Source organism: Schistocerca americana, chromosome 1, assembly GCF_021461395.2.
Source record: "Schistocerca americana isolate TAMUIC-IGC-003095 chromosome 1, iqSchAmer2.1, whole genome shotgun sequence".
NCBI lineage: Eukaryota > Metazoa > Arthropoda > Insecta > Orthoptera > Acrididae > Schistocerca > Schistocerca americana.
In genome coordinates, this window is record NC_060119.1 from 504576386 (window position 1) to 504590050 (window position 13665).

At 37.8% G+C, this 13665-nt stretch overlaps 1 protein-coding gene across 1 annotated transcript in view; it reads left to right on the plus strand.

Annotated features, from left to right (window-relative positions):
* LOC124567632 overlaps positions 1 to 12824 on the plus strand; it is a 30220-nt gene extending 17396 nt beyond the window's left edge. Inside the window, exon 2 of the mRNA XM_047131036.1 lies at positions 12234 to 12824. Within this exon, the coding sequence (XP_046986992.1) occupies positions 12234 to 12824 (591 nt within the window). The remainder of the gene's footprint in view (positions 1 to 12233) is intronic.
* The last annotated feature ends 841 nt before the right edge of the window (positions 12825 to 13665 follow it).

Sequence of the window (13665 nt, forward strand, 5' to 3'; positions counted from 1 at the left end):
CACAATTCTGTTGTTTGCTCGTAACTTTTGACATCGGTCACAGTATTCTAGCCTCTTTTGCACTTGCCGTCACATGTTATCAAAAATCACTACTTGACTCAATTTAACAATACATTTACGGGCTCCATAATGCCCATACTTCCCATGTATAAAATCAGTCAACAAATCCACATGTTGTTCAGGGAAGCAAATGCGCCAGTTGTCACGAGTTCTTTGTTCTTCGGAAAAGTATATCTTTGTGCACCTGGTAATATTCAGCTAACTTAGGAAAGTCGGGGTGACCTATCCTGCATTTACCCAATTTCAAATTATCGTCCTAGTTTTGCTCCCATCTGAGATTCTCGCAGATGCACTTAATCACTCCCTCTTCATGCGGTTAAATAACCGCCAGCAAAATTTCATCACAATTCCTGTATCTCAATGGATCCACCCCGTGCCACGATATTTTTAGAAACCTTTACATACTTCATCTATAGTCAAATTGCTGTAAGTACACAGACCACCTTCTCAGTCTGCCGTGTTTAAGCTGACAAGTATCTAAATATGTTAGAGCACCATGGTCTGTATAGATCATAACTTTGTGTCCTAAAAGGTGTTGCTAAAATTTCTGCAATCCAAAAATAATGGCTAATGCTTCCAGTTCCAAAATGCTATAATTTTTCTCCACTTGTTGCAATGACCAGCTTGCAAAGGCAATCGTTTTGTGGACCAGTTCTTCATAAACCATTTTGATTTGGAACAATTCCACCCGTAGGTCGTAACCACAAGCATCTAATCCGAAACAAAAAGGTTTTGAAAAGTCAGGATGGTTCAAAATCTGACTGTTCACCAGTGCTTCTTTAAGTTTTTTGAAAGCTGTTTGACACTAATGGGTCCACTTATAAGGCATGTTCTTCTTTAAAATTTCCCTCAGACGAGGTTCAATAAATAACTGACCCGGTACAAATTTTCAGTAATATCCGAAAAGGCCAAGCATATCCTTTAGCTCTTTACATGTAGTTGGGGCTACATAATTTCTAACAGCCTTCAGTTTACCTGGATTGGGCATAATCCCTTCACCACTAACAATATGTCCCAAAAATTTAATTTCTTTCTTACAAATTTGGTTTTGTCTAATTTCAATTTCATTGCCCCCTTTTTAATAGCCAATATGCAATGCTCTTCCCAAGTGGGAGTCGAAACTAATACATCATCCATGAAAACAGTTATTTGCCTTAATAACTAATCACCTAAGACCTTAGATATTGCCCTAACAAAAGCACACACACTGATGTTCAACTCAAAGGGCACTCCTTATACTGGTAACATCGTCCTTCAAACAGGACTGCTGTGTACTTTCTGGATTCTTTAGCCAAAGGTAGATTCCAGTAACCACAAGTTACATCCATAGAAGTAAAAAATTTTGCATCTTTAAATTTTTGTAATAATTCTTCTGCGTTTTCAGGTCTATCACTTTCTGGTAAGATAATTTTATTTAATGCCCTGGCGTCCAAAGCTAGTGTAATTGAGCCATTTTTCTTAGGCACTACAACCAATGGGTTATTGTATACACTAATCGCTTTTTCTATTATTCCCCATTTGAGCATGTTCTGTATCAAATCATGAGCAGCTTCCTTATGCACTTCTGGAACAGCGAAGGGGTTTTGGAAAAAATGTGCATCTTCTTTCACAGTTAAATAGCACTCATAGTTCCAAACCAATCCAGGCTGGTCTGAAAATATTTCACAATGCCTATGTAAAATTTGCCTCAGATCTTGTCTTTGTACATTCATCATATCAGTGAATTCCTCTAATTTTTCATTGATCCCAATTCTGACATTCTGTAGCTCAGAAGGATCCACTTCCTTCCTCTCGCTGTATTCAGTATAGCCTTCAACAACCTTGGCGGTCCTACATTATCGGATCAGAGTATCACTTCCTTCATTATTTACACTATGCCTTTTACCTATAAACGGAGTAGTTACCAGTTTTCCCTTTATCTTAACCATTGCATCATTAGTTCCAAAATTAACCCACCCTTCACATTTAGTTAAGAAATTGGCATCTACTAATATTTCCGCATGGAGTCCATTGATAATCAAAAAATTCAGTTCTGTCTGTGTCCCACCTACAGTGATTGGTAAGAATATTTCTTGCTTTACTTCTTTCTTGCTTTTATCTGTGGCACCCACAATTTTTAACCCACTCACAGGCATTATCACTATATGTTTACTTTTTGGAAGAGCAGTCACAAAATTCTGTGACACTGCGCAAACGTCCGATCTGGTATCTATCAAGCAAGAAACCCTTTCTTCAAAAATATTTACTTCTACAATAGGTTGTCCCACATATTCTCTTCTAACTACAGACTCAGGTTCTTCCAACAAATCTTGCACTACTTCACACCTATCAAAGCCTACCCCTTCTGTGGAAAGCACATTCAACTTAACTGGCTCCCCTTTCACTTCTTTATTAGTGGTGGCTTTTACTATCCGTTCCCTTATAGACAAATCAAAACATTTCTCTAACTTCTCTCCCTCCAGAATAATTTTTGTTTCTGCAACCCCATCCAAGGTGTCGTCAGAACCATTTAAATAATTTACTACTTCTTCCCCTTCCGTCCCTTCATCCTCACTCTCCAAAATTACTTTATTCAGTCTATTTACAACATCCTCTCATATTCCCATAGTGTTACTTCCACTGTCTACATGTAGCCCCACCTTGGTTTCACAGTGCTGATTCACTCCCACCTCCTCATCTGAGTCTTTACCTTCTGTATTAAGTTCCTTCTTAGCATGGTTCCTGTGATCTTTACTAGATGGTTGGTTTGTGGGTTTAAGGGACCAGACAGCAACGGTCATCGGTCCCGATCTTTACTAGAACGTTCCTTTCCACGAAATGCTATTTCCTTTTCTAATGAAATAAATCGCTTCTCAGTATCACGCTCCTCTGCCCTTCTGATTTTATTAACATCACATTCAATACATTGTTTAGTAGGTGCCTTCTTTGCAAAGGGCATTGCTAGCGGGTTTAGTCTATATGGTTGCAGTCTGTAAACGTTAGCATCATCACAGACTGCTACATATTTCCCTGCTGTGCGATGTTTTTGGCTCTGACCTTTCTATCACCTGATGAGTAGCTGCCATCTATTACGTCATAGGGCTCGCAGCTGACTACAATCAAAATACCGTAATGTAATCTGTCATTGAACCTACTTCCAGCAATACCTCCTCTCCCTCTGTACCTACCCCGGTAACCATTGCCTCTTTGTACGCCTGTTCTATTTACATTGACTTATGTCCTTTTGTCATTGGGTCTTGCCAGAGGCCTGTATTCTCCTCTGTTATTTTCCTCCTCTTTCAAAATGTTTTATATTCTTTCTAAATAATGGATAAACCTATCAATATCATCTCAAGAACCCGAAAGGATCCTAATCTGCCAATAGAATGGCAAATTATTCTCTATACCCATAATGATCTGCTCGTTCTCTACCTTTGCATTTAAATTTGACAAGGTAGTCACACACTTTTGTACCAACCTTTTGATACTGTCTCTCTTGGGATCGTATTTTTTCCCTGACCAAAATTTACTCAACACCTCCATCTGCTTCCTCTTTCCCCAGTATTCTTCAAAGAAGGCTTGTTTGAACTCCACTAGACTGTCATATTTATCTGAATCTCGATTACCCCAGATTCTAGCTTCTCACATTAGATTAGAGGCGATGAATCCAATCTTTTGCTTGTCATTCCACACTTTAGGTAATACATCTTTGAAATCACTCCAAAACTCTTTAGGGTGAACGTTCTTATTTGGATCAAATTTCAAAAACTTGCGATGCGTAACATAAGCAGTTTCTGAAGATTCCACAACACCATTAGACACTACACAAATGTTATTGTTATTACCATTTTGTTCAACTTTTGTTAGTCTACTTTCATGGTTACACAGTTGCTCATTCACACTAGTACTAAATTGCTGGACATTAGTTTCAATGTTAGTAATCGTACCAGCAGCTTGCGTACCAAAATTAACACACATATCTTTTCCTTCTTTGATTTTATTTTCTAAGACAATATGAATTTCCTCACAGCACTTTTCTACCCTGTGAATCTGTTCCTGAACTTTACTTATTTCTGAATGAAATTGTTGCTCTACCTGCTGGTTGTTCTCAGCAACTTGCTCAATTTGTGAAGTTAGTTTACTTTTCACTGTTACAATAGCAGTTTTACATTAGAATTTTACTTGATTAATTTCTCCTTTAATATTATTATTAAACAAAGTCAAGTCATTTTTCCATGAATCCCTCAAATTCTAAATTTTACTTTCCATTTTGCATTCCATTTCGACAACTTCAGTGTGTAACATGTTTATTTCCAACCCTAATTTATTCATTTTAGCATCAAGGTTAGTACCCATTTTATTTATTTTATCATCAATATCAGAACTTAATGACATTTTAATTTTGGAACCCAAACCATTCATTTTTGTCATTATATTCACCAACATTTCCGACGCACTGTCCTTTGGTTCCTCAACAACTGACATTGGTTCCTGATTTGCTTTTGGAATAGCTACAGGGAGATATTTAACATCAGCTTCCACCTTTCTGAATTCATTTTTTAGACCAGAATTAGAAGGCATCGACTCAGGCAAACCACTGTCATTTGCTTGTGATATATAAAAACTGAAGTTACCTATCCTGGAATCATCTACCTTTAGTTTTTCATCTACTAATTCCTGATTACTTCCTGCCATGATGCAAAGTTTTTTGGTGCAGACACACACACACACACACACACACACACATACACACACACACACACACACACACACACACACACACACAAACAATGAAGTAGAACAACACTTCTCTTTTCTTCCTTGTGATCTGCACAGCGAGGTGATACAGCGGTTCTGTCCACCAAACTTCACCTATGCCAGCTTATGGGCCCCCATTTACCTTGCGGCTGCAACTGCCCCAGCATGACATCACCTCCCATAGCTCCACTGTCACTGCCAAAGTCTGCCACTTCGTTCTACTCGTCGCCTCGTTCCACTTGTTGTCGTGTTTTTGACGCACGTTCAATTACACACATGTCTTTGGTCATACATTCCAGTTCCTTTTTTCACACATGTGTGACCACTTTACAAGTCCAATTAAACACTGCTACTTTTTCATATACAGTTCCTATTCTCCCGAACTCTATATTGTAGTCTATATTTCCGGCCGATGCACCAATTGCGGCGAAGAAGTGTGAAAAAGTTCGCTAGCACTGAGTGAAGCAAGCTGCAAATTAATGTACACCTACCTCAGTACAGCATTCATTCACCATTAGTTGCTCTGCATTCGTAGGTACTTTGCAGACAATGTTAAAAGCAGCGTTGAAGAAAACCATCATCCATACTTACGATTGCATAGTCTACGTAACTCATGTAACAAAATAAACCTGTAAATTTCTAGTAATAACAGGCAAAAGTGGATGCTTCCTTCCTTCATTGAAAATGTCCGCTTCCTGATACTAATGTTTTTTATTGTCTTTTAGTTATGGTGTCACATATACGTTGATAGCACATCTACTACTAGTTCATGCAACTTATATCACATACAAGACCGCCAGGAGTGTACTAGGTCCAACCTGAAATATTATGAGATTAATAGAGTCAATACTCTGCTACGAAATGAGTTTCACACTCGGTCCTTTTCAGTGGATTCTTCAAAGGAAGTTGCTTGCCAAAAAATTTTATGTAGTGCAGAATTCTTCACAAAGGATGACAGTTTCACACACGGTTTACTCTACAACCAACACTCCAAAATCTCCCAAACTTCACAGAACTGTCTGTAAATGCATCTGTTTGCATTCCGATATAAACCAAATGTGAAATAACAGTCACTTCTTCAGTTTACAAATAACTTTTTTAGACACGTCTAACATGACCTTCTCATCTGGCAGCTAGTCCATGACTGTCTGAATGCTATTGCTATCAGGGCATATAACTAATTCCAATGTGCAGAAAAGACTTTACTCTCATTGGTTGATCAAATAAAACAGCCAATCAGATCAATCTTTCAAGATCATATTCACGCTTAAACTGTTTTACTCCAATCAACATTTGTAGGTGCATTTACGTCATTTCATGCTGCAAATATTAACAAAATGTTCAATCAAACCAAATGAAATGAAAACTAAGAGAAAACTATGCTTGAAATATACTTTAGAACTGATTATCCTCTTATTACCTTTCTGGCTGCCTTATTACAAAAGCAAACACTTGTTTGTCATCCACCAGATAGGGGGATTTACAGTTTTCATGACACCCTGGTGGCGGAATGCTTGCTAGTTACGTAAGGTGTAATACAATCTAGAATTGAAACTTGACTTATGTCCCACATACACACACTCACATGCACTCTCATTTACTCTCACCCTAACACAAAATATAAATATTAACTTTTAAACTGTTACTTTCATTAAGAAAGAAAAATTTTCTAAAGTTTAGAATTGAAAATCTTTATAAAATAAATCAGCACAATGAGAATGCTATTACTGTTTTCAAATAATAAAAGAAATATAAACTGTTATTGTTCCTATCTGAATTTACTTTCTTAAGTGTCAGTTAGGTACTTTTTTAATGGTTTTTTTATAGCTCCAAAACTATTATAGGTAGCGGTATCAAATTTTGACACAAAGTTCTTCTGAATAACAAAAGGTCATGTACCAAATTTGGTATAAAACAGATAATGTTTAACATAGTTATTTAGTTTCTTAAATGAGGTGAATAAGTGTTTTTAGTACATACCACAGTGTACATTCTCATTGTCCGCTATAGCAACAGGTGCGGCTATGAAGCATGCAGCAGGCCACAAGTCAACCACTGCTGAATGCTACTATACAGCAGGTTTCCAAAACAGCTTGCCATAATGTAACAAAACTTACTGCAAAAATCTGCAGTCGTGTAATATCTGCGACGCTACGTCCCCCTACTCCAACCCTTCCCCCCCCCCCCCCCCCCCCTTTCCCCAAAGTCTCTCAGTACTTTTCCTGGCAGCCTTGTCATGCAGTCTTCTAGCCCTTGCATGCTTCACCAGACAGCACTCTTCTCTCCTCTCACCCATACCCTGCTATGCCTCCCTCTCCAGATTGCTACTTTTGTTCAACGCAACTGTTGCAGTCTAGCCAGCGCAGCCAGAGACAGGCATCATGTGTGTCTGAGGAGTACTTGCTTGTATGTTTGTTTGTTTGTGCATTTTCTTTTCTTTTCTGGAGAAGGCTTTGAGGAAAAACTCAGAGTATGACAATGTTTTCATTGTGTCTCTCTGCAATCATATCATCTCTATGGTTAGAAGCAAACTGTCATTATCATAATTATTGAGATTCCAACCTGGACTCCCCATTGTTAAAATGTTATATTCTTTTATAAAACAGTATTTTTAGTTCTGGAAATTGGTCTTTTACGCATTCATCCAAATTCAACTTTCCTGACTAGTATCATGGTTTAAAACTTGAATACATGTGTAGCGTTATTTAACAGTTATCGTATAACTGAAGCCATGATCAATTATAGTTCTTGTAGAAAAAGTGACTCTGTGAATTCATATTACATAAATAATAAAGTAACCTTTATTTATGGATTTTTATCTTACAGTATCAACTTCGTCATGTGTGAAAAATAATTTCAAATAGAAGCAAAAATCTCTTATTGGCATTCAGAAATTTTAACTATCCATACAAACATATAACCAAATGCCAAACACCTGATACAGAACAAAAAAAATACACATTTTAGGTGCTTCATTAAATCCCCATATAGTTTATACAGCAATCTGTAGTTGTGGCCATTGTATTTCACTAGAACAAGTACAAACTACTTATCCTCATTATCAGGGGGAGTTATCAACTTTCTCTAATGCTGAATATCTGACAGCTTCTGACATGCAATATGTCAGGTTGTGCAAATCTTAGTCTCAATATTTAACTTTACTGAAACACTTTTAGCAATATTTGCTTAATATTCCTGTCTTTCACTTGTAAGTATAAGGAATTAATATTTCCTTTTGCAGTTTCTCCTACAGTCCATGGGACAACTATTACTTAGAAAATCTTCATAGGCCTGATATCAATCACAGGTTTTGGTTCTGCACAAAGTAGAGTCTCACTGCATATATCCTCCAATAAATTTTATTTTCTGCATGTTTGTCCATGTCTGAGGGCACACAGTGTTCAATGATTTTACAAAAAAAATGAATTTTTCATCTTTCTTATCTGATAAAAATATATTAAACTACCTATGTCTCATCATAATGTTCTTTATTTTAAGTATGTGGGAAAATGTTTTCCAGCACAAAATAGCTTATTTGGATCTCTTGGTCTCATAGTGTTACCATTGCACTGCCTACTTACAATCAAAAATTGATTTAAATGATGAGTCTAACCACTCTCTTGCTGTGTGTTCCATTTTATATCATTCACCTCTTTTTTTCTTTACAGCTTGCATCATTTACTGTAAAAATTCTCCGATGTCCATAGAGTTGATTCTATTTTCTCATCAACAATATTAACACAAACATTCTATTCTGTACTTATCACATTAAGTTTTGAAGTGATGACTTCATTAACAGCTACCTCTGTATCTCATTTATACTTGTCAGATGTAGAATACAAGCCTTCATTAAGCCATTCACCAAACTAATAGTGTTGTGTGACTTCATTAAATCTATTGTGTAATATTCCAATCAACAGTACATTTTCCTTTCTTTAAACAACATTCCAAAATTTGTGGATAAAATTAAACTTTTCTCCTTATATCTTTCACTTAGCATCTGACCTTATGTGACTGATGTCACATTAACTTTATCAGAGGACATATTTTGTCTACAGCAGTTGCTGCCATAGCACTAAGAAGTTCTTTTAATTTTTGCTTTCTGCAAAATCAGTTTGTCCATTTCAATCTTATGTAGTACAGGACATAATCTGAAGACTACATATTACTATCCTGTCATAGTCACAAGTTTATAATATCCCTTGTTCCTCCCTTTTCCTTGTTAATCTTGGATGTGATGTTGTGGATCAGAAATACTCTGACATGTAAATTCAAAATTAAATACTGAAATAAACAGTATGGCATTTTTGTTCATAGAAAAATTTACATGTGTGTCTGCTCCTGTTGCATGAACTACAGTGAGAACCTTTCAACTTCTCTTTTATATCTGATGTGACTAGTGAAGAAAAGGTAGGTAGAAGGATACAGACATTCAAAGAGAACATTCTTTACAGTAATAAATTGTAACATGACTGTGTAATTATTCATTAATCAAAATGAAAAGATTCTTTGTTACTGTCATAGGCACTCAGATATATGAGTCTGAGGTGGCAGGTTTGGGATTGCCAGAATATTGTGAGAGGTAGCAGTCAATGGTGGCATGGCCAGAACTGTGGGGAATGTTAATGTGTAGGATTCTGGTGTTGGTAGTGATGGTCACAGCTATCCAGGAACTATGTGGTCGGCATAGTCAGTCAGTGATTGCTGATACAGTTGCAAATAGTGCCATACTTAGACATACTACCAAGCTGACGGTTATATTGGGAATTAGGTGACATCACATAAATGAGAAATATCTGCATTTTATTTGCTCTAACAGTACCTAACTCAAATCCAGTTTATTGAGTTTATATATATATATAACAATACAAGAGAAGGAAAGTTGCTACTCACCATATAGTGGAGATGTTGAGCCGTGATAGGCACAATAAAAAGTTCACACAGTCATAGCTTTCGGCCATTGCAGATGTGTGTGCAAGTTGCACTTGTGTGTGTGTGTGTGTGTGTGTGTGTGTGTGTGTCTACTGCTGACAAAGGCCTTAATGACCAAAAGCTATGATTGTGTCAACTTTTTATTGTGCCTATCGCGTCTCAGCATCTCCACTATATGTTGAGTAGCAACTTTCCTTCCCTCGTATTGTTACATTCCATCCTGGATTTTCTATTTTACAGCATTTTTTGTTGTTTTAACACTATATGTTGTTAAAGGTACACATTTGAAATTCCTAGATAATTTCCAGTGTTTACAGGGTTAACTAATTTAAAATATAGGGCGATTCTTGTGGATTATTATAAATAATTGACATTCACAAGTTGTTTAATGTTGTAGCATAAAATTAAAAAATAAATAGAAGGAAACCTTTTCCAGATTGTAATTAATTTAGAAGTAAAGGAGACCACTCAGCGAATTGCAAAAGCATTGAATCCTTGAGAGTCGCCCCAAAAAGTGAAAGGAAACTTGCTAGCTTTCGTAATAAATTCTTTGTTGAAGTAGAGTAGAAATATATACACGAAACACACACATGCAACACACACCCATGCCCCTACATTGAACCAATTGGACAGACAATACTGGGACTGTATTTCAGCAGATGGACTACTGGGGTGGGGTGGCTATTGTGTTGGATGAGGTGGGTAGAGGAAGGGAGGTTGAATGCCAGTAGAGGTGTTGAGTGAATAGCTAGGGGCTGGAAGGGAGGTATGCTGGTTAGGAATGCAGAAAGGAGTGGTGGCAAGTGTGCAGGCCAGATGCATGATGCATGGATATGGGAGCTAGTGGGGTATAGTGCATGGTGAAGGTGACATGGAGGTGTGGATTGGGAGGGGGTGGCAAGACAGATGAAGAGTGCACTGTTGGGTGGAGGGTGCAGGAACAGTTGATTAATGAAGCTTGAGGCCAGGAGGGCTACAGAAGCAAAAGATTTATTGCAAGGATAACTCAAATCTGCGAGTTCAGAAAAGCTGATGATTGAGGGACGGATACGGATGGCCCAGGTTATGAAGTAGCCATTGAAATCAAGCATGCTGTACTCAGCTGAATGTTGCAAAATTTTATTTTTGGCCACAGTTTGGTGGTTGCCATTCATTGCTGTTCATTGTGGTTGGTTGGCATGCTGGTGTAAAAAGCTGTGCAGTGCTTGCAGTAGAGTTGGTATATGACAAGGCTACTTTCATGGGTGCCTCTGATGGGATTGGATAATCCTGTGACAGAAGTGGAGTAGGAAGTGCTGACTGAGTAGCCTAGCCAGGTCTTGCATGCGGGTCTTCCATGGGGGTACGATCGTTGTGGCAAGAGGTTGGGAACTGAGAGTGGGAGTGTTGTAGAGGTGGACCAGGATGTTGTGTAGTTTGCTTGGGTGACAGTGGACCACTTTCAGAGGGATGGAAAGGATCTCGGGTAGGATGCCCATCAGTCCAGGGTGATGCTGAATGCTGAGGGGGTACTCTTTTGTCACTGATTCTTGGGTGGTGGGTGGATTAGGGATGTGCAAAGATATGGCATGGGATATCTGTTTGCAGACTAGGTTATGGGGTAATGCCGGTCTGTGAAAGCCTTGTAGAGACCTTCAGTACACCGGGCAAAGGGGTTCTCATCGCTGCAGATATATCATCCACAGGCAGGCTGTATTGGAGTGTTTTTTTGGTGTGGAAGGGATGAAATATGAAAAACTGTAGGTACTGATGGTGTTTAGTGTGTTTAATATGGACAGAGGTGTGGACAGAGCCGCCACAAATGTGTGGTTCATCCAAGAAGGTGGCACGTTGGTCTGAAATGGAGCATGCAAAGTAGACAAAAGAGGTTTTGTGGTTGGGGAGGAATGACGTTGGGGTGTCTTGACTCTTGAGTCCTGATCATGAAGATACTATTAACAAATCTAAACCAGACAAGGGCTTTGGATTTCAATTCTTCTATATGGTCCATTAAAAGGTTGGCGTAGGGAGAGGTAGTATTCAAGAGCAGCAAGGCTATTGGCATGAGGGATGTTTGTGTATGGGGGGCAATCAACAGCTATAAGTAAGGATCCAGGAGGTAAAGGGGTGGGGATGGGGGAGACTCACTGGAAGAAGTTGTTAGTATATTTGATGTGAGAGGCTAGGTTTCAGGCAATTAATGGGAAATGTTGGTCAGCAAGAGCAGAAATTCTTTCAGTAGGAGCATAATAACCACTATGTATGCAGTTCCATCCAAACATGTTTTTTTCAACAAATATTGGAAGAAATAGAAGAAAGTGCTGTTTTATCCAACATACAATTATGAGTAATTCATGTTTCAGCACCTGCCCCATGTAAAACATGTATTTAACTAATTCTGAATGACATGATCATATACTTTTAATTTTATGATATATTTCTAAAAATTTTGATATTATTCATTAGTTGTCAATAGTATTGTCAGCCTTATGGCATGATAGAAAATATTTGTATGTTGTGCACAGGTTCGAAATGCTATTCAAGCTCTGCAAGAGCTTGCATCAAGTAGCAGTACAGTGGCGACACGCTATCCTCATCCCCTTCCAGCACACTCAAATCCCAATTTGCCATACAACTGCCTGGATGGCAGTATTATACAGCGCAGTTCATCACATCCCCCTGACATGTTCTGTTGGGAAACTGAAGAAATGCCAATGAGATTGAGCCGGCTTGCAGATAAGGAAACACAAACTTCTATGCCTGTAGACATTTTTGAGAATTTTGTGCTTCAGAATCCTCACAGAGTTCTATTGATACTTGGACTTGATGCTGAAGCAGTGCTAAGAAGTAGTAGTGCACAGGAGAGGATGTTGGGAGCTCCACAGACAAATGGTACATGTGTTCTGAGAAATCATCATAAGAATGGGATTATAACTCAAAGTGATCTTCGATCCGTGCAGACACCTAGCAACTGGAACCACGCACGGACAGCTGTGGATTCCCAACGGCATAGGTTCAGTGCAGGTGATGTGGAAGGTGTGACTGCAGCTGCTTTTCAAGCAGCTAACCCCTTTTCTTCATCACAATCTTTGAAATTCCAGTCTTTTGATAGTTGAGCTGTGGCTCTCCATGTCCTCCAGTTCTTCAAAATGCAAGTACATTTCTCTTCAGTGTGCTTGCTTGAATTTTGATAGATGCCTACTTTTATTTAGGCTTAATTTACTCTTGTTTCTTGTACATAATGATCAACTGCGATATAGTTTTTAATTTGTTTAAGTTATACTTTGAAAGTAAAGTGTAATTCAAGAAAAAGACATTCAATGATATTTTAACTTGTGAGTTGCTTGGTATGTTTGTATGTTTACAGTTTGTTTCGAATCTGTCTCACCCCTTAATTTTAATTATTTGCCAGTTTAACTGGTTAGTTGAAAAAAAAAATACTCTGGATCCAAAATAAAGTGTAACAGAAAATGCCCACATTATAAAAAGTTAGTTTTTGTATTTTAATGTTCAGTAACATATTTCCATCAATATATTCTATAATTTCAGTTCAGGTACTTAACATTTTCTCAGAAAGACAGTCACTTCAAAATCGGAAATGAAGCTTTATTGTAACTGGCCTAATGTTGAACATTGTAAGTCTGTATATAAAAATAATTATTTATTACTGTCAGTCTTCTGATTTTAAAATGATATGTTACTCAAAGAGAAAGGAATCTAATTTACCTTGTCACAAATATTTACATGTAAAATATTGCGATCTCCAGCACTGACAAACCAGACGGATTGCACTGATCTTAAATTTCACTCAGGTCTAAAATCGTTGGCTGCCACCTGTTCTTTTCGTAACTCTGTACCATAAATAACATTGCAGATCTTTCACATGTTTGTAATTATTCATTGCTAATTACTTCTGATACTGTGATTCAGTAGGTTTTCTTCAAAAAATAAAGGGTA